Source organism: Notothenia rossii (genome assembly GCF_949606895.1).
Source record: "Notothenia rossii genome assembly, chromosome: 1".
In the NCBI taxonomy this organism is placed as follows: domain Eukaryota; kingdom Metazoa; phylum Chordata; class Actinopteri; order Perciformes; family Nototheniidae; genus Notothenia; species Notothenia rossii.
The window spans coordinates 40991570-41012192 of record NC_136912.1 but is presented as its reverse complement, the minus strand read 5'-3'; the positions used below and the strand labels follow the sequence as shown (position 1 = coordinate 41012192).

The window sequence follows — 20623 nt, the reverse complement described above, 5'->3', positions numbered from 1 at the left end:
ACAGAACATTCCTCCAGTTATATTTAGTGTTTGTGCTATGTTGGAGTAGAAGAAGTTTCTTCAATATAAATTCTTTGTGATGCCAGTCAAAGGATTTCTAGAACTTAGTTTGGGTGTGAAATTGAATATTTAGAAGACACACATTCATTACCAGCCCCTCTCTTTTCCTGATTTAAGACCCCAGTAGGCCCTGAACCTTTAAGTCGTTACAAGGTTTAACTTATATTATTATAATTCTTATTACTTATATTATACGCAGATTGGTATAGCTTTAGAACCAACAGAAATAAACAAACACATTATTTGAAATTAAATACACATGAAGCTGACAAGGGAGAATCTTTGAAAAATGTGCAAGAGATAATTTACTGGCTTAATAAAGGAGAAAAAAAAGCAGTCAATATTGAGCAATACACAAACAAACGAAACTGGGATGAGGGTTAAGGTATTTTTAGTTGTTAGTTTTGTTGGAGAAATATTTTCCTAGGCACATAACTTTGCCCCACTTTATCAGTTTGTACTGCCCTCGCTGAGCACAGGCCTGCAACCTTGGGCTGCTGTGCTCTCAGTGTTTTTGGCCACCACTGTGTCAACTCGTAACTCGTTAACATTCAGAGTAAATAATCAATATTAATTCCACCTCCAATGAACACAGGAATGACTCCCACACATGTGACCTTTGTGCTTATCTACTCTAGATCACAATCTGTATTTGTTAAACTTGCCAGTGTGCTCTACAGTTGTTGGGAACCATGGTTCTGAACATCCCCGGTGTGGTTGCAGTGGTGATTTTCTACATCCTGATTCTGGGCACAGGGGTGTGGGCTGCCCGAAAGTCAAGGAAAGCTGAGAGGAAGAGCCATGGAGACCAGACGGAGGCGGTGCTCCTCGGAGGCAGGAGCATCAGCCTGCTGGTTGGGATTTTCACCATGTCCGGTAAGTTCTTCCTTGGGACTGATGGAATCATGTTATCCAGTGTTTGTTTTCTGCTTACAGGCTATTGATTTTGTGCAAAGATGTAGATTTAGGCCCTGGTGGCATTTATTTTTAATAGTTTTCATCTCAATAGTTAAAGTCAACTTTATTTTCAATATCCTTTTGTGTGATACAGACAGGGAGATCAAAATGTTGTTTTCTCACAATCCCTTGGAGTACAAATATATATATACATACATACATACACATCTGATTCTGTACATCCATTTTTTTTATATATACTGTATATACATTTACACATACATAATCAAACATAGACACATATATACAGTTGCAAGAAAAAGTATGTGAACCCTTTGGAATTACCTGGATTTCTTCATAAGTTGGTCATAAAATGGAGGAAGCCACTGCTGTCCAGAAAAAACATTGCTGCATGTTTGAAGTTTGCAAAAGAGCACCTGGATGTTCCACAGCACTACTGGCAAAATATTCAGTGGACAGATGAAACCAAAGTTGAGTTGTTTGGAAGGAACACACAACGCTATGTGTGGAGAAAAAAAGGCACAGCACACCAACATCAAAACCTCATCCCAACTGTGAAATATGGTGGAGGGAGCATCGTGGTTTGGGGCTGCTTTGCTGCCTCAGGGCCTGGAAAGATTGCTATCATCGACGGAAAAATGAATTCTCAAGTTTATCAAGACATTTTGCTGGAGAACTTAAGGCCATCTGTCCAACAATTGAAGCTCAACAGAAGATGGGTGATGCAACAGGACAACGACCCAAAGCACAGAAGTAAATCAACAACAGAATGGCTTCAACAGAAGAAAATACGCCTTCTGGAGTGGCCCAGTCAGAGTCCTGACCCAGAGGCGCGGGAAGGTATTTTGAGTGGGGGTGCTGAGGTGCTGGACTCCAGTGAACACTATTACGGGCACTATAGAGCACGCACAAAAGCGCGAGCACTGGAGTGGAGTGCACTAGCTGAGCGTAAGAAAGTAGGTCTTAACTCTAACGTCGGGCTTAGCTACGTCCGACTTAGTGATTCTAATTTACACCGAGTGCACCAAGCCTGACTAGTCTAGGTCGTAGCTGCGCCTGGTCTTAAGATGCGCGTCCACGTGAATACACGCGAAACAGTAATTGTTGCCAAGCAACACACGTCTACAGAATTTAACACTCGAACTCCTCCATTCAGAGCAAACTAAGATTTGGATAACGAAGTCATGGATAACAGAAACCAAAAGAAGAGAAAAATGACGCCCACACCCAGAAAAAGAAAGAGGGATTTTACAGAGCTACAGCGTGAACTGGTGGAGAAAGAGATTGTTCGTGTGGAGGTGGAAACCGCAAAACTGCAGCGGAACATGACAAAATTGAGCTGGAGAAGGACAAATTAAGACTCAAAATTATAATTATTAAGAATCAGCAAAGAATCATTGAAGAAGACAATTTGTCATTCACCATTCTCTAATCATATTTGTTATCTAATGTTCTTGTGTGTGTTTTTTGAATAAAATAGGCTATAAAACGGCCTAATGAAAATATGTGGTCACAATGGGAGCTTATTGAATTGCAATTGCAAAAAAACAGCGTTCATATTACAAATATACAGGGCTATATGTTGTTTATTATGTGATTGTGGTTAACTCGTCCACTGATATCTTCACGGATGCCAGGAGGATTTTGCTGCTTCTTATTGTGTTGGTAAATAAATATAATTCCTAAGGCGGCGCTGGAGAACCAAGGAAACTTGTCTAATAGCCCAACATGCAGTTGTGCGATGAACATTAATCATGTCTCCCACAGTATTAAAGTAAAATCTGAGCGCAATCAGCACCTGCAAGGTTGGGGAGAGCGCAGCGTTTCTTTCTGATCCGTTCTGTTGTTGAGGGGAGATCTCCTCGATTAAATCAAAAAGGGCTTGTCTGCCGAAACGAAACCTCTATCAGCTCACTGAATAGATGTCCAGTGGGTTTGTTTGATCACGGACGACTCTCTCATCTTAATGCCCTTTCGTTGTTACAACATGTAAACAAGACGCACTGCCATAGTTATTTTCCCCCTGGCCTGTTTTACGTTACTATGGATACTAGTCTCTCTTTCCGATTTACGCCTGCTCCATACTAGGCGTAAAAGTTACACCCGGGCGCAACGCATACAGGGCTTAAGTCTAAGTGGTGCACAAGTCATAACTTTAGTTTGGTCTTAACCTTCAGTTCTACGTCGGACATAGAGTTACGACCAGCTTACGCCCAGCTGCCGTCCTCTCTAGTGTCATGATGAGGTTCACGTAAAGCACGGTTAATGTATTATATTATTGAGGTAGAATTGTCCGGGGCTACAGAAAAAACATTCGGGGCAGGCCAAAATATTATTTTACAAACAATGTGGAATTTATTGGCTATATATTACAGATTATGCACAGCTGTAAAAGCAGCAATAACCGTCAAATAATAATTCAGACAGGGGAGCTCCGCACCCCCTGCCTGCCGCTAGGGGGTCCTGCAGCGCCCTCAGCACCCCCCTTCCCGCGCCCATGTCCTGACCTCAACCCAATTTAGATGCTGTGGCATGACCTCAAGAGAGCGATTCACACCAGACATCCCAAGAATATTGCTGAACTGAAACAGTTTTGTGAAGAGGAATGGTCCAAAATTCCTCCTGACCTTTGTGCAGGTCTGATATGCAACTATAGTAAAACGTTTGGTTGAGGTTATTTCTGCCAAAGGAGGGTCAACCAGTTATTAAATCCAAGGGTTCACATCATTTTTCCACCCTGCACTGTGAGTGTTTACATGGTGTGTTCAATAAAAACATAACAAAATATAATTGTTTGTGTGGTTTTAGCTTAAGCAGACTGTGTTTGTCTATTGTTGTGACTTAGATGAAGATCAGAACACATTTTATGACCAATTTATGCAGAAATCCAGGTAGTTCCAAAGGGTTCAAATACTTTTTCTTGCAACTGTACATATGTTCATATAAAGGGGCATAAATAAAAGGCAGAACAGTCAATATATACAAAATAACAACATTACAGTCACTACAAAACGGATCAGGATGAATATATTACAACTGTAAAAATATGTGCAGTGGTGCATGACTCTCCATAGCGGCGTTGTAGAAAAGTGTCTGGTGCTGTATGTGTGTGTTTGTGTGTGTGTGTGTGTTAACATACAGGTCCAATGGGGGCAGAGGGGGAGGTGAGAGGGAGGGGAGAGAGTCCAGCATCCCGACAGCCTGGTTGAAAAAGCGTTTTTTTAGTCTGGTGGAGCTCGACCAGAGGATGTGGAGGCAGTAGGGTGAAGAGGCAGTTGGAAGGATGGGAGGGGTTACCACCAATGCTGAATACTTTGCAGTTGAGGCGGGTGTTGAATATGTCCTGGGGAGTTGGGAGTGAGGCACCGATGATCCTCTCAGCAGTGTTCATAATGCGCTGCAGGGTCTTCCGGTTGGAGGCGGTGCAGCTTCCGAACCACACCGTGATGCAGCTGCTGAGGATGCTCTCCATGGCGCCCCGGTAGATAGGAAACATGATGTGGGGGGGGGGTCTCCTGCTCTCTTCAGTTTGCGGATGAAGTGGAAGCGCTGCTGGGCTTTCTTGGCGAGTGTCCTGGTGTTGTTCCTCCAGGAGAGGTCCTCGGTGATGTGCACCCCCAGGAATTAGGTGCTGCTCACCTGCTCCACAGCAGCAACATTGATGGTCAGTGGGTGGGAGTTCTCCTGAAGTCGACAACAGTCTCCTTTGTTTTCTCCACATTAAGGAAGATATTGTTGTCTATGCACCACGTGGCCAGCTTGTTCACCTCCCTCCTGTAGTGGGTTTCGCCGTTGTTGCTGATGAGACCCACCACGGTTGTGTCATCCGCAAACTTGATGAAGTGGTTGGAGCTGTGGGTGGGTGTGCAGTCGTGGGTCAGCAGGGTGAAGAGAAAGGAGCTGAGGCGACTACAGCTACAGACCTCTTGCAGTAGTTTGCTAAACCCACAAACTTCTGTTCGGCTGGCAGGGTCCACCAACTGTGTTAGCTTCTCAGTGGTGGTGTCAGAGCTTCTTAGTGTAGCTGCAGCCAGAAGGCTACCTTGTCCCAAAACAGCCAAAAGCTCCTACAGGAGGAACTGGTAAATAAGGGAGCAAAACTTGGTTGAGCTTGGAAAATGTTACGCTGTAGACACATTTTATTACCGGGTGTAAATCAGTGGCGTTGCGCAATATTTCGGGGCTCCACCGCAGGTCGGACCATGGAGCCCCGCCCCCTCCCCTAAATCAATAATAGAGTGACATGGGATAGACATCGCGGCCACTTTTTTAAATGTTAATTTTTTTTTTTTCAGGCATCTTTTGTAAACAGTATAGGTCAGTAGGAACTTTCTGTATAATATACATCTGATTTAAACAGTAAGGTCAGTAGGAACTGTATAATAATATACATCTGATTTAAACATCATTGACAAATACAAACAAGTGGCTGTGTATTTTTTGTAACATGAAGGTATATTGTAGAACGTTATAGCCTATCATCATTGGAGTTCACACAACGGAACGGTTCACATATATATAACATGAAGGTATAAAAGAAAAGTAGCCTACAAAAAACAAACAAATAAAACACATCCTATAGGCTGCATAGAGGATGCAATCAGGAGCTGCTTTGTCGGCCTATTATTTTATACGAGCGCGTCTCCTGGCATTCTTCTGCTCAAAGTTCTGTATAACAGTCTTTAAATCTATACTGCGCGCGCGTCGGCTCTCAATACTAAGGACTGCTAACCCAGACAGTCTCTCTTGCGACATTGTGCTCCTCAAATATGTCTTTATTAATTTAAGTTTTGAGACAGATCTCTCAGCACTGGCAACAGTCACAGGTATAGTTAAAAACAATTTCAGTGCTGTGGCAACATCGGAGATACTTGGCAAAATGGACTGATTTTCAATGAGCAGGGTTTGTGCAAGGTCTTTGATTGTTCCATGCTCAATTTTCTTTATAGTAGGCCTAAGAGCATTATGGTGGGACAGGTTCTGGAAAGGAAACTCGGCTGATAGGTCGTCTTTATACTGGCCTGATAAAGCACTTGCGGACTCAGACAGGTCCTTGTCTGTTGCGCGCAAAAGTTTGCGGGGAAGCAGAAAAGAAAATCGCTGTGCAACTTCGCTCATTCCAACAAATCAATTTTTGAGTTGGGCAACGACAATATCGATATTTGCGTAAAATACCGCCACTCTAAAATGCTCCCCTGGGTCTTTGAGCCGCTGGTCCTCGCAAAGCTCTGAAAAGTGCCTCTTTGTGCGCCTTGCGCGTCTGTCTTTGAAGAGACTGTGGACACTCCATGAGGATGCCATGTCTTGCGCGTGCGCTTTTAAGCAATCAAACTCTCCTCGGAGTTGGGCAAGTGTATTGGTTGCGTTACCAAGCATTGCTGTCGCCTGTAAGAGGTCCACGTCTTTGCGCTGGAGAGCTTGGGACACAATGTTGACTGTTTCAAGGACCTTGCCCTGTATTACAGTCATTAAAACAAACTCAAAGCTCTCCATGGCCTTTTTCAAGCCAGTCGCCTCGGCAAGTTCCTCGCTTTTTTTGGAGAGCAGGTCTATCTTAGTTAGCACTTGCATAATGTCAGCATAACGGAACCGCAATGATTGGACGGCGTCTTGTCTTGATGCCCATCGTGTCGGGCATAGTCTCTTCAGTGTAGGCTGGCCAGCCTTGGGCACTGAGAGGTCTGTTTCCAAAAGCTCCCATCGTTTGATGCTTCCACTAAAGAATACATATAGCCTTTCGTAGAAGTCTTTTATCTCAGGTATATTTTTGGCATGCGTCATTGAGTACAAGGTTTAAATTGTGCGCAGCACAGTGAATGTACACTGCGTTGGGCTCTTTATCCCTTATGCGTTTTTGTAGATGCCACTCATATTGCTAGCCCCGTCATATCCTTGTCCGCGGCACTTCCCAAGTAGTATCTCCTTTCTCTCCATCGATTCGAAAATGTCTCTCTCTAGACCTGCAGCAGTTTGGTCTGTGACTGCATGGAAGCCCGAAAAACTTTCGTTTATTTTCACCTCTGTAGGGTTTCCATTTTCATCATTTGCTATAGTAACATATCTGAACACTTGACTCAGTTGGTCTACTTTTGAAACTTCCTGGGTAGTATCCATTATAATCGAATAGAATTCTGCATTCTGTATGTCTGTAATGATTGTGTCCTGCACTTTTTTCGATAGCAATGAAATTATTTCGCTTTGAGTTTGAGGACTTAGGTAGTGCACCTTCTTTTTGCTTTCAATAAGCCTTTGCAGAACTGGATCATAACGCGCCATAAGTTCTATGGTAGATAAGAAATTACCATTATCTATATCACCTATTTTCTCTCTGTGACCCCGGAAAGCAGAGTTGCGAGAGGCCAGTGTTAGTCTAACATCAGTTATTCTGGTCAGGATCTCGGTCCAAAATCCCACCTCTCTCTTAAACTCAGATGATATTTGCGCGTCAATTGTCAGATTATTTTTCCACGTATCATACACGACACATGCTGCCAAATGAGAGCTCGAGAATTCGTGTTCCTTAATATTTGTAGAGAGACCCTGCCAATCATTTATTCCTATTCTCCACGCTTGGTGGAGGTGATGGGCAGACGGTCTGTCACCGAACAGCCAGCACTGCTCACAGTACACCCGGTCCATAGATGGCGAGTAACATAGCCACTTGCGCGGAACTCTACATCCAATTTTAGATGTTTTGTTGTAGAACTCTTTTGAAAAGCACCTTCCCTTCCCATCCCTTTTGAATGGCCCTTCAGGCTTGCATGGCCCGTTATTCAGAATGTACCGTTTAACATCATCGTCTTCTAAATCTACAGGGAATTTCCCCCTATCAGTAGGGTATTCAGTCACAGAGTTGTCGCTGGCCAACGTGTCCCTGGGGTGGGTGGGAGCTGCTGTCACTGTCGGGGCACGGCTAGCTGGCTGGGCAACCTTGGCTATGTCTGAACTGGCCTCGGAGGGGGCACAGCTGACTTCTTGCTGACCTGCAAAAATGAATGGATTAGATTCCAATTCCAATGTAATCTGTAGCATACTCTTACTGGTTATGGCGAATAAAACTTTCTATTATTCTAATGTCTAACCTGTCTCGAAGCACGAGGCACGACTAGCTGGCTCGGCTGTAACGGGGCTGCTGGGCTGTCTGCCTGGAATCGGAGCTGACGGCCGGGGGCCGGGGGGGGGGTTGCTAGCGGTCTATCTGCAGTAACGTTAGAGTCTACGTCTACCTTTGCTGCCTGCCGGAACAATGACGTTATTTTAGGTAGTTTTGCCCTCTCCTGTTTCGCTCTCATTTTGTTTTTCTGAGCACCGCTTGGGTTGTGACGCTTCATTTTTCATGTTTACCGGCAACGCAACTAATGAACGTTATTTATATGAGCAATGCTTCCCGCTTTGTTTTGAACGCTGCCCAGCCTGCCAATGAACATAAGTTATCAGCCGGCTAGCCCTATCGCAGGTGAGCAAATAATTATAATGATACACTGTTGTACTACTACAGCCAGCGTACACATGACGGGGACGGGGTGCCTAGCAACATAGCAGGGAGGGGGGGGGGGGGGCTCTGCGCCCTGTTCCCGCGTTACGAAATCTAAGAGGATAGCCTACAGTGGGGGCGGGGCCGCCTAAGCTCCGGGGCTCCCCCGCACCGCGGGGGGTGCGGGGGCCTCCGCTACGCCACTGGTGTAAATGTAATAAGGTTAAATCTTAACTAGATACAAGACACATTCTAATGTATTTTCTAATGGGGTCTGAGTCGTGCTATAAAGGTGTTTTTGCATGTGGATTCTCCATTCTTTGCAGTGGTTCACTGTTGCTACTAGTAAGCACAGAAAATCTGGACTTCAAATGTAAGGAAAGATCTGCAATATTTAAACTGCTTCATACTCAGACGTACAACCAGTAGAAACATGTGTACTAATAAAAGTGTGTGTGTCTCATTCCTCTGCAGCTACCTGGGTTGGAGGTGGATTTATCCTCGGTTTGGCTGAGGCTGTGTACTCTCCTAAAATGGGCTTAATATGGGCTCTTATGCCTCTACAATACTCAGTGTCGTTCATTTTAGGTAAGGTAATAGCAGAAGGCGGCTGATCTTGATAACTTCAGATATAATCTTTGTGTTTTTCTGTCTCTTATTTCATCTGTTTTATTGAGATTTTATTAAACAGTAAATGTACAACAAAGCTTGGTGTTCTGGATTCAAGCAGCTTACAGTGCCCACAACATTAAATAATTAAGGTCGGAATGCAATATAATGCTTAAAATCTCATCCCCTGCAATAGGTGGTATTTTCTTTGCAAAGCCAATGAGGGATAAGGAGTATGTCACCATGATGGACCCTTTCCAGATAAAGTATGGCAAAGTTCTCAGCACTGCTCTGGTGCTGCCGGCGCTGCTGGTGGATGTGCTGTGGGTGTCCTGCACTCTGCTTAGCTTAGGTAAACATACATACAAACCATGTAAAACAACACTAGTAATGGATTAAATGTATTGCATTACGTGTTGTGTGTCTGTGGATTCTCTAACAGGAGCAACTATGACTGTGATACTGGACCTGCCCTACGCCTATTCTGTTTGGATCTCATCATCTGTGGCCATCATCTACACTTTGTTGGGAGGACTTTATTCAGTGGCCTACACTGATGTCATCCAACTCTGTCTCATTTTCTTTGGTTTGGTGAGTTACAAGCATCTTACATTACCACGTTTATTTTTAAAGAAGTTCATATCTTCAAGATTGTGTATTTACATCTTGTTTCAAAGCTCCACCATCCAACCTACAACATCTTGATAAATCAATAAATCATTTTATTTTTGTAAATCACTGTATCGTCATAACATTTCAAGTCAAATATATTGTTCTTTATTCAGTTTTGTTTCTCCATAATAAATCCTCAAAATAGTTATTGCATTTAACCTGTTTTTTGTTTACACATTTTATTTAAAATGTTGCTTCTGAAGGCCAATAACACATTTATTTCCAGAATTGTTGTGTTTTTTTTTAACAATGAATCCAGCTGTAATACTAAGAACATTTGGTAAGATGTCATGTAAATGGATAAATTAGGGCTGAGTGAGGTGTGTGTGTTGGAGCGATAGTCAGTGTATCACCTACAGTAGATGGTGGTTGTTGCAGCACCCAGTTTGGAGAATATAAATAATTTACTGCACAACATTTAAATAATGCAATGCTGCGGAAATAACTTAACTAACTGTACATTTTATTTATAATATTTTAAATGCTCACCTTGCTTGAGAAAATGTAAACCACAAAAGCCCTCCAAATGATCCCAATCTTAGGTTTGTACAAACTTTCCAAACAAAATGAAATGGAGCTCTCAAATCTACTCTTTTTTAGATGTTATTTAGCTGACCCATCTGTTCAAAGCAACTTACATACACTTTAATGCCGTAGACATGCCTACAGGAGCAATTTGGGGTAGGGTAGCCTGCCCAAGGACACTTCAACATGATGACTGCAGGGGCTGGGATCAAACTACTGGCCCCTTGATGTGCAAATTAGTGCACTAACCGCCCTCTTGTTTTTCCATTTAAAAAATGGGCAGGAAATCATTAAAACAAATCTGAAGCTGCAGAACTTGTTTTTGGATTGATTTGAACAGACGTTTGGTTGAATGTGAGGTCCTATTTGTTTTTAACATCTGACAAAAATAATTATTGCGCTTTGGTCTTCATTCTGATTATCTCAATATCTGTTTGCAGTGGTTGTGTGTCCCCTTCCTGCTGCTCAACCCGTCATCTACTAACATTGCCCAGACTGCTTTCAATCACACGCTTCACGAACCCTGGGTCGGCACTCTGCGGCAGGACCAAGTCTGGAAGTGGATTGATGACTTCCTAATGATCGTAAGCTAAATATTCACCAGTGTGCATCAGCCTGTCCTCCTACAAAAAATTACCATATAGGCCGATTGTTCATGCCCTTATTACGACCCAGAGACACGTTTTAAAATGTATGTTGTTTCTTACACGACCACTAGAGGTGCTCTAGTGGTCGTGTAAGAAACAACATGCTCCCGTTCATTGCAAACGCTTCGGAGGGACGTTTATTCACAAATAACCCTCTCTGGAAAATCCTAAACTGTGGAATAGTTTGGCCATTAAAATGCTTTTTGATTCGATTTCTGGCGAGAAGTGTATATTCTACTCTTAGAATCCACATCCAGTCGATGTGTAGGATCTTTAGTTTGATAGATATTACAAAGATGATTTGAGGTCTCGCCAGGATAACGTGTATACAGCTTCCATGTAAAGTTAGCGTGAGTGAAAACTGTTTTTCCGGTCTCGAAGTTTTCATAATAAAATCTGATATATTCCCCTCACTGTCAAATGATTACACAGTGATATCTTACTCATCCACTAAAAAACATCAGTTTATCCTTGTTAATTACACAATATTGATTGGTTTAAATTGTGTACAATGCTTTTGTTTTTTTAACCTTCGATTAAGAGAAACAAATAGTTTTTTCGGATTTAAGACACTACAGTTACCGAAGATACTACACTACCCAGAATCCCCAGCTATTGTTTGGGACTACAACATCCGCCTTGCTTTACAAACCCCGTGATTAGTCATCAAGCCCTGTGATTGGATGTTGGAGTGGCAGTGCGACAAGGTTACGCCGAGCGTCAAACAGCTCTATGAAATGGAATGGAACCACAGCAGACTTTCCAAAACTGGAATTGGACGGGTCCAGCCCAGCCCCCCCGCCCAGAACTACACATGCTGGCTATTGTGTGTTTCGCAACATTATATGGCACGTCTCTTTATAAGACGTTTTCGTATTTCCCATAATTAGACACCCTGAAGGTTTAGGGGATACGAAACACAGAGGTGTTATCAAATGTAAAACATATAACCAATAAATGGGTGAATTAATATACCCACATGGCACCTAAGGTCAGAAGAGCTTTATTTAACATCAATAACGTGCTTCAACCACTAGGCGGTGCGGGTTAAAAAACAAGTGGTGTAGTTAATAAAACATAATAATATCAAACATAATATGACTGTCGTGGCTTCCTTCCTTGTTTTTCCATCAAGCCACTAGATGCCTTAAACAGACAGTTCTAACTCGTTTCTTTCCTTAAATTACTCACAGTTTGAAGTGTTGCTTGGCCTCTGATGGTTTAGAAGATGTTGCAATGTGTTTGCTCAAAATAAAATAACAAACTTTTGCACATGCAACAAAGAAAAATAGGCCTTTACAATATTAAAAAGAAATAGGCAAAACTCAAATAAAACAAACAACTTAGGTATTCTTTCTATCGTGATAATGCTTATAACTTCACAACTTAAAGGGTACTTGTACGGTTCGTGTGTACTTATATGGTACGAGTACGGTTAAAAACTGTTCCTCGACAGCGTCTCTCAACAGGTTGCCCATCATTGTTGCTTTAGCACAAGCGCCGTGGGAATTGTAGCCCTTTATAGTGCGTTGACTACAGACGTCACAATTAGGTGGCCTTTCTTATAAAATCAAAATACTGGCTCTAACAATGACTATTAACTTTATTGTGAAATTAAAGCAGAATGGTAAAAGAAAATACAGTTTCACTCTCTCAATTTCAAGCTTATGCATTAACCTGTATAGACCTGTAACAGTCAGCTGCATGAGGAGTTGGAAAGGTAGTAAATAATATCTTTAAAAACTACAAAAAAATCCCTTTCTATCAGCTGTGCACCGTTAGGGTGTAAATATAACCTATCTACCAATTGGATCAAATATAAAAGTGAAAATAAATGGAAGATGTTGTTTAATTGCTGATATATTTATGATTCACGTCACATATTCAGTTTTGGCGGCATTTCTTAGAGTTTTTCAAAAGGTCTTCTGATCAGTGCTCTATAAATAAATATCTATAAGGCAGATATGTAATATTTAATGCAGCCGAACCGTGTATTACAATGCCGTTATGTGATGACTTTTGTTAGAAATTAAAATCAATGTTTTGATGGTATAATGTAGCTTAAACATACCGTCAGTTTAAACGCTCTTTTATACTGAAAAACCAGAAATTCTTGTGCACAAGCAGTTAAGCTTTTATTCTGAAAATCCTACATCTCCGGTTAGCATGTAGCATGTGGCTAATATACGATTTCCTAAAGAGGTGAATTGAGGAGCGAAATGACTTGGTGTGGTGAAAACCGAAACCTACTGATTTAACACTACAACGATAGATGTCGAGATACTACCATGTTGAATATTAAATGAAAGTACAGTTTATTTGAATACATTATTGTTTACAGACGAGAGTAGCATGTGACAACATCCGGAATGACCGGCAACCAAACGAGCCGAGAAGTATTGTTTAGAGCAGTGGTTCTCAAAGTGGGGTCCGCGACCCCCCGGGGGTCCGTGGCACTCTGCCAGGGGGTCCGTTAAAAGTTTTCAGATTCATTAATTTAAATTATCATATCATTTTTTTTCATTTTTTTTTTTTTTACAAAAGGCTTCATAGTTCAACAAATAATATTTTTCTTTTTTTAATCTAAAATAGTTCATAGATTACGTTCTAATCTAACACATCTATACATTTAGAAATCAAGCGTGTCACCCGTTACCGTGGAAACAACATTAACTGGTACGTCAGTCAGAGAGTGCCGCTGCTAGCATCATAGAGATATAACACGGCTAGCATACTACGAAGATGGACAGATTTTTAAAACGACCGGTTACGGCTACAAATGAAGTAAATGAAAAACAAAAAACAAAAGTAAGGAAATACGATGAGGAGTATCTCCAATATGGATTTATTGAAGTGGAAGGGAAACCGAAATGACTGATATGCCTGCGGTGTCTTGCCAATGAGGCAATGAAGCCTGCCAAATTGAAGAGGCACCTCGAGACCAAGCATCCAGATTATGCAAAAAAAAGACCGGGCTTTTTTTGAGAGGAAGGGCGAGGACTACCGCCAGCAACAACAACGGATGGTTAATGTTACGTCTGTTTCTGCTAAAGCGCAGCGGGCCTCCTACCTGGTAGCGCAGAGGATTGCTAAGGCGCGAAAGCCCCACACAATAGCGGAGGAACTGCTGCTCCCTGCTGCGGTGGATCTGTGTGAGGTGATGGTGGGGAAAGATGCGGCTGCCAAATTGAGAAGTGTACCTCTGTCAAATGACACCATCAGACGACGAATTGAGGACATGTCTGCTGATATCAAATCACAACTGCTGGAAAGACTGAGAGGTTCTAAATTCGCGGTTCAATTGGATGAGTCCACTGATGTGTCCGGCTCTGCGCAGCTCATCGCGCTGGTTCGCTACCCGTGGGAAGGAAGGATTCAGGAAGATTTTTTATTTTGTCAAGAGTTGACGGGGCGAGCAACAGGTGAGGAGATTTTCAATGTTATAGATATGTTCATGGAGACTGGCAATGTGAGTTGGGAGAATTGCATTGCGATTTGCACGGATGGGGCAGCTGCCATGACCGGACGCAAGAGTGGGGTGGTTGCTCATGCCAAGGAGCGCAATCCAATGATGATAGCTACCCACTGCATGCTGCACAGGCAGGCTCTGGCATCAAAATCATTGAGTCCTGAGCTACACTCCGTTCTCAGCACGGTGGTATCTGTGGTCAACCACATCAAGTGTAAGCCACTGCAGTCCCGTTTATTCGGCCAGCTCTGCAGGGAGATGGGCGCAGGACAGGACACCCTGCTGTTCCATTGAGAGGTGCGTTGGCTCTCCCGTGGAAAAGTGCTACAGCGGGTGTACGAACTGCGCTCAGAGCTTTGTGAGTTCATCCAGAATGACAAGCCAACCACTGCAGCACTCTTCTCGGACCCCGAATGGATCGCACAGCTTGCCTACCTCGCAGATGTGTTCAACTCATTGAACGATCTCAGTTTGTCCGTTCAAGGCAGATATGCCTCTATCCTGGAGGTAAGCGACAAAATGAAGTCATTCCGTGCCAAAACAGCGATCTGGAGAAGGCGGGTGCAAAATGGCATTACAGACATGTTCCCCCAACTCACAGAGTTTTTGGACACAAACCAAATACCAGCTGAGATTGTGAAAAATACAATCGGTTTGCATCTTGCCTCCCTTGGTGACTATTTCAATGACTATTTCACTGACGTTGACACCGATGCCTGGGACTGGGTGCGCGACCCCTTCGTTGCCCATACATCAGCGCGGGGTCTCAGTGGAAAAGCAGAGGAGGAGCTGCTGGACCTGGCATACGACGGGACGCTGAGAATCCGGTTCGGCCAAGGGGGTTATGTGGACTTTTGGCCTTCAGTTGAACAGGAGTATCCGGAAATCGCTGCTGTTGCCATGCGGGTGTTGCTCCCCTTTCCAACCACATACCTGTGCGAGTCATCATTCTCAGCGCTGACCTCCATGAAGACCAAGTACAGGGCTCGGATGGAAGTGGAGAACGACCTACGTGTATGCCTCTCATCTACTTCTCCAAGGATGGAGAAGTTGTGCAGCGAGAGACGGGCCCATATCTCACATTAATGGTAAGAGCATGCTATCTCTCTCTCTATCTCTGTGTGTGTGTGTGTGTGTGTGTGTGTGTGTGTGTGTGTGTGTGTGTGTGTGTGTGAGAGCAACAGAAATGTCAGATATGTTGCATTTGATGATTTAGTTTGATATGTGTGTCTTCACTTGCAGAGAGAAGCAATCAGCTTCATGGACTGCCTTGCATCACTCCAATAGTGTCCAGAGCTGGCTGCCATTACAAGTAGTGGTTTGGGATTGTAACAATGCAGTTGCAGTTGTTTTGCAATTTACTTAATATATGTTGCAATGCAGGCATGTGTTCAATTGTTTATAGCCTGCATTTATTTTGTGATTAGACTTTTATAAATCATTTAATTTTAACTAAGAGTGAAACACTTGATGTTTCATCTTTATGTGTGTGTGTGTGTTTGTGTGTGTATGTTCTGAAATGCACTTCAAATTATCACTTTTCTCTTGATTTCCCTTTGATATTTTGTTTAGGTACAGTGTTACTTGCAGCTAATTGATTTATTGTTTTATGGGTATTCTGTGTTGAGATGGTGCAAATATTTTTAATACATATCTAATATCTTTCCAATACATTTCTCTTGTGTTGTTCTTTCACATAACTAAGACTATAGAAGTGTAAAAAAATAGGCTACGTCAGATTATTCCAAGGGACATACATGTCAAGTCAAGTACATTTTTATTTATATAGCCCAAAATCATAAATCAGAATGAGGGGGTCCTTGGTGTATTCTCTATCTTGTAAGGGGTCCTTGGCTGCAAAACAATTGAGAACCTCTGGTTTAGAGTATTGATTACAGCGTTTAGAATGTGTTAAATGAAAAGTGATGAAAGAGAATATGAGGAGAAACGGCGTGTTAAGCATATATTTAATGTGAAAAGAACCTATCCTCTGTTTAAATGCAATAACGGACATTGGAGACGAGGTGAGCCGGCTGGCGGGGAGGAGCCAGCAGAGGATATATATAGCAGCGCCGGGGGAGAGATCCGCCGTCTTCTTGCTCAGGAGAACCAGATCACAGCTGTTTGTCTGACGGAACAATATTCTGTCTGTAACACTACCGCGCCTTTTTTAATTAAAGTATCCCATTTGAATCTTTTCAGAGACTCCATTTAGTCTCATTTTAAAGCTTCTCTCCTGGACGCGAGAATAAAGAACACATTTTAACAATTGGCGAGCTAGCCCAGGATCTCGCAAAACCGGGAGAGACTACAGCAGGCTGCTTGCTGGACCCGCTGGCATCCGTTCAGCACACAGAGAGCTCAAATCAACTGGGTATGGAGAAACCTGTTATATCGAATTCTTCAATAGTTAATGTAGGACAATGTTAGTTCTGTGTGTTTGACGGCGGCCAGCGGATCCTGAAAATAGCTGTGCAATTTAAGTTAAAACAAGCCTAAATTGATAAATATTGGTAGCCTACCACGTGGCGTTGCTTTGTTACAGGCAGGGTGAGTTCAATTTCTTTTTTTCTATTTAACCCTGCATGCTATTCGTTTGTCTGTTAGTACATGTCGGCTAGAGGCCAATCACTATATGTGTCTTTTTTGGCGTTTTACGTTTTACGTGAATGGTTTTAGGCCATTAAGCAGTCGGGACTGCTTGAGGGAAAGACACAGCCAAAGTTTGAAGCTAAGGTTATTGGAGTGAGTGTTTTGTGTAACAACAGCGTGAGGCTGTTTTAAAAAAGTCCTATTTCAAGGAAAAGGCCTGAGCAGTTTGAAGCTCTCAGTGGTTACACCATTCTGTTTTTCAAGACATTGCGTTGTGGATTACGGCAGGAAGTGCGACATTCGTGCGTTAGATAGACGATATTCTTCTAATTGTGTTTGCTTAGCGTCCTATTTGTCCCATAAATAGCGTGTTTAAACAGAAGAAATGACCATACTGGCTCTTAAAGTCAAAACATTTACGTACATGGGTAGAGGGCTATGACGTAAGGGTATGAGGCCCATTTATCATTGTAAACTAAATGGAAATGTTATTTTAAACTACAGTGTTGTGTGTTGAATTTACTAGACAAAATATCACCTCACCAATTTCAACTCCAGGTGTTTTCTCAAATCCCTTTGTTCTTCAGGTCAAAGGTTGGAAAACCAGTTGCCATTTTGTCTTGACCTCATGTTCACGGTGAGCCACGGCAGTCACCATTTCATGAAATGCTAATTGAAGTACTCTGTTTGCTTTAACACACTGAGGCTAGGCATTCCATCTTCTAAAGAACATCATACTTCTTGTTAGAGTTAGAACTATTGGAAGTACTTCTGCTGGTAAATGTGTGGCGGTTTTGTGAATATTCTTCTTTGCAAATGTGTATTGGCGGTTATGTGTTGTGTTGTTTAACCATAGTGTAAATTCCTATTTTAAAGATATTTTTGAGGAAACTACGTTTCTCCTTTGTCAAAAACGAGTCAGTTTTGAAACAGCTATTCCCTAGTGGATTAAGCTGGAATTTAAAATAGCGCACTCTGGTGGTAGTACAGAATTATTACCCAAATAGCGGAAACACCATAACATTGTGAATATTCTTCTTTGCAAATGTGTTTTGGCGGTTATGTGTTGTGTTGTTTAACCATAGTGTAAATTCCTATTTTAAAGATATTTTTGAGGAAACTACGTTTCTCCTTTGTCAAAAACGAGTCAGTTTTGAAACAGCTATTCCCTAGTGGATTAAGCTGGAATTTAAAATAGCGCACTCTGGTGGTAGTACAGAATTATTACCCAAATAGCGGAAACACCATAACATTGTGATTTTGAACCAAATTCATATTTCAAAGTCAAAACCATACACGGTACAACTTTATTTTAACATTTCATATTTTAATTTTGCATATTTTTTATATATTAATTAACTTTATTAATATTTTACCTTAAACTTAAAAAAAAAAAAAAAATCTATAAAAATAATAAAACTTTGAGCAAAAAAAAAACGAACAGCAACGAAGGTGCTAGTCAGAAGATTAGTGCTTCATCTTTGATAGGTTAATAAATAATTAGAGAACATGTCACCAAAACAAACTAAGTTGAGACTAGATGTAGAGCCAGGCTCAACAGCAGATATCAAAGGAAGGATAAAAATCAGATCAGATGCCATAACAGCTCCAAATCTTAGACAAAAAACATGGAACCACATGGAGAAACTGTTGGAACAATGGCAAACAAGAGGACTGTATCCAGCTGATGATCAACCAGCACCAACGAAAGCCCATAGAAAAGCAGTAATTGACCATGAAAATGGAGAATACCTGCGAGAACAACAAGCATGGATCAAAGCCGGACAACCCTCTTGGTATGGACCTGCAAAGATTGCTATGAACAAAGCCGAAATAAGAAAAGCACAAGTTACAAGTCTGATGCTCCATTTAAAGTATTCTGCTAGTGGGATGGCAAACATGTGCGTCGCCAAAGAAGCAAATTCGCAAGCAGAAGAAGAAAAAAAAATGGAAGAACCAGTAATCCAAACTCCAAAGCTCTATCCTAACTTGGTTGAAGAACCTCCTCCCTACATTTCAGATAATAAAACTCTCCTTCAACCCTCAATACAAGCCCCAACTTTTGGTATTTCGGGAGGAGTATTGGAATTGGAAGGAGTCCCCACAGAAAGAAGTCTCCAAGAATTGGAATACGGAGTAAGAATGCTCACGATTCAATCAAATCAGCTGCTGGAGGAACACAAACGATTAGCCGAAATGCAAGCATTAAGAACTATGCCTAGAGATAGACAACTTCAGCGAGACATGCTACAAACACCTATGTCATTCCAGTCAATCAACAGTTTCAAGAATCAGTCTTTATTTATTTATTCTTGAGTAACTTTACTGATTTGTGGTGTTGTGCGTAAGGCAATATCTCATTTGAGTGAGGGGCACCAGCCCTTCATGCAGGTCACTCTCTGAGAGAATAGTTCATATTTTCCCTCCAGTTTGGAGAAATATTATTTTATCATATGTTAGTTCAGCAGTGTCAACCAATCCTCTAATCCTAGAGTTATCGAGACGCATTAGCGACACCAGAGGTATTGTTTTTCGCAGCAACGATGACGCATAATACCATTACAAAAGCCATTATTGAAACAAGTAAACTATTAGAAGTGCTAATTGCTGATTTTTTTTTATAGTGAATATGCATTTATACCATCAGAAAACCATAAATCATACAATATTTTTGTACCCCTTGTGGGTACACGGAGAAGTTATATTTATTTAATGCAACGTTATGAGTTTTACATGTCCTGTTCAGAATAGGGTAATCATTGCAATATTAATTGAGCATTTTATGCTCAAAGGAGGGAGTGTCATGATTATACAGATATGTTGATTTCAGTGACGTTGTAGTTAATAAATAATAACATGTAGTCAACAAGAGGTATGCCGAAGCTCGGGCCTTCTCCAAGGAGGGAGTGGTCCAGTTTTAGATATTAGACAAATAGAAGTGGATGAATATGTCAGAACTCTGAGTAATATTATGCAAGTTTTGTCTACACAGGCTAGGAAAACTACAGAGATACCAGACGAGACACCAGAAGAGACTCCTGTTCGGCCAGGTGATTTGGTGAGGGTGAAAGTTCACAAAAGACAGTGGGCTCATCCCCGGTGGACGGAAGCGTGAAAAGTTGTAACAAACTTCACACGCGCTCCGGTTTAAAGGTAAAGAAAAAGGAGCAAATTGACACCACCTCACACATTGTCACCCTTCACTGGCAACTTCCAGAACATTATTGGGAGTTAGGACTGATTTGGCAGAGCTGGAACAAAACAATAAATAGAAATAAGATAAAGATAGAAACAGCTCAAAAGACAAATTGTCTATAGATTTTTATAGATTGTACATTAATGTGAATACCTATTTTTTGTTTTACATCTGTAAAAAGAGTCCAATTTGTTATGTTATTTTTGTACTCATTATTTAAATTCTGTAACGGACACAACCAGGTTTAAAATAGAGATGATGAGAACAAAGCCAAACCAATTGTGGGGTCCCCTAGGGATAAGAGTCAGAATAGCATTGTTGATTGTGCTCATTACACTTGGCACCTTTCTGGTTGGAAGGGGAGTACAATATTATGTAAGGCATGGATCCATTAGTTCACTCATAGAATGCCCACATCACTAACAAGACTCCAGCTGGGTTTCAGAGACTTTCACTTATCC

At 41.8% G+C, this 20623-nt stretch overlaps 1 protein-coding gene across 2 annotated transcripts in view; it reads left to right on the top strand.

Annotated features, from left to right (window-relative positions):
* Positions 1 to 430: 430 nt before the first annotated feature.
* Positions 431 to 20623, top strand: part of LOC307016468 (high-affinity choline transporter 1-like) — a 34434-nt gene continuing 14241 nt past the window's right edge. The window contains exons 1-6 of one of the 2 annotated variants that reach the window (XM_079645590.1): positions 433 to 936; positions 8927 to 9040; positions 9258 to 9413; positions 9504 to 9652; positions 10699 to 10842; positions 11475 to 12001. In XM_079645590.1, the coding sequence (XP_079501716.1) occupies positions 753 to 936; positions 8927 to 9040; positions 9258 to 9413; positions 9504 to 9652; positions 10699 to 10842; positions 11475 to 11564 (837 nt within the window). In that variant the 5' untranslated portion in view covers positions 433 to 752 and the 3' untranslated portion in view covers positions 11565 to 12001. Of the gene's footprint in view, positions 937 to 8926; positions 9041 to 9257; positions 9414 to 9503; positions 9653 to 10698; positions 10843 to 11474; positions 12002 to 20623 lie in introns of those variants that run through there. The other variant, XM_079645589.1, reaches the window with a different exon arrangement.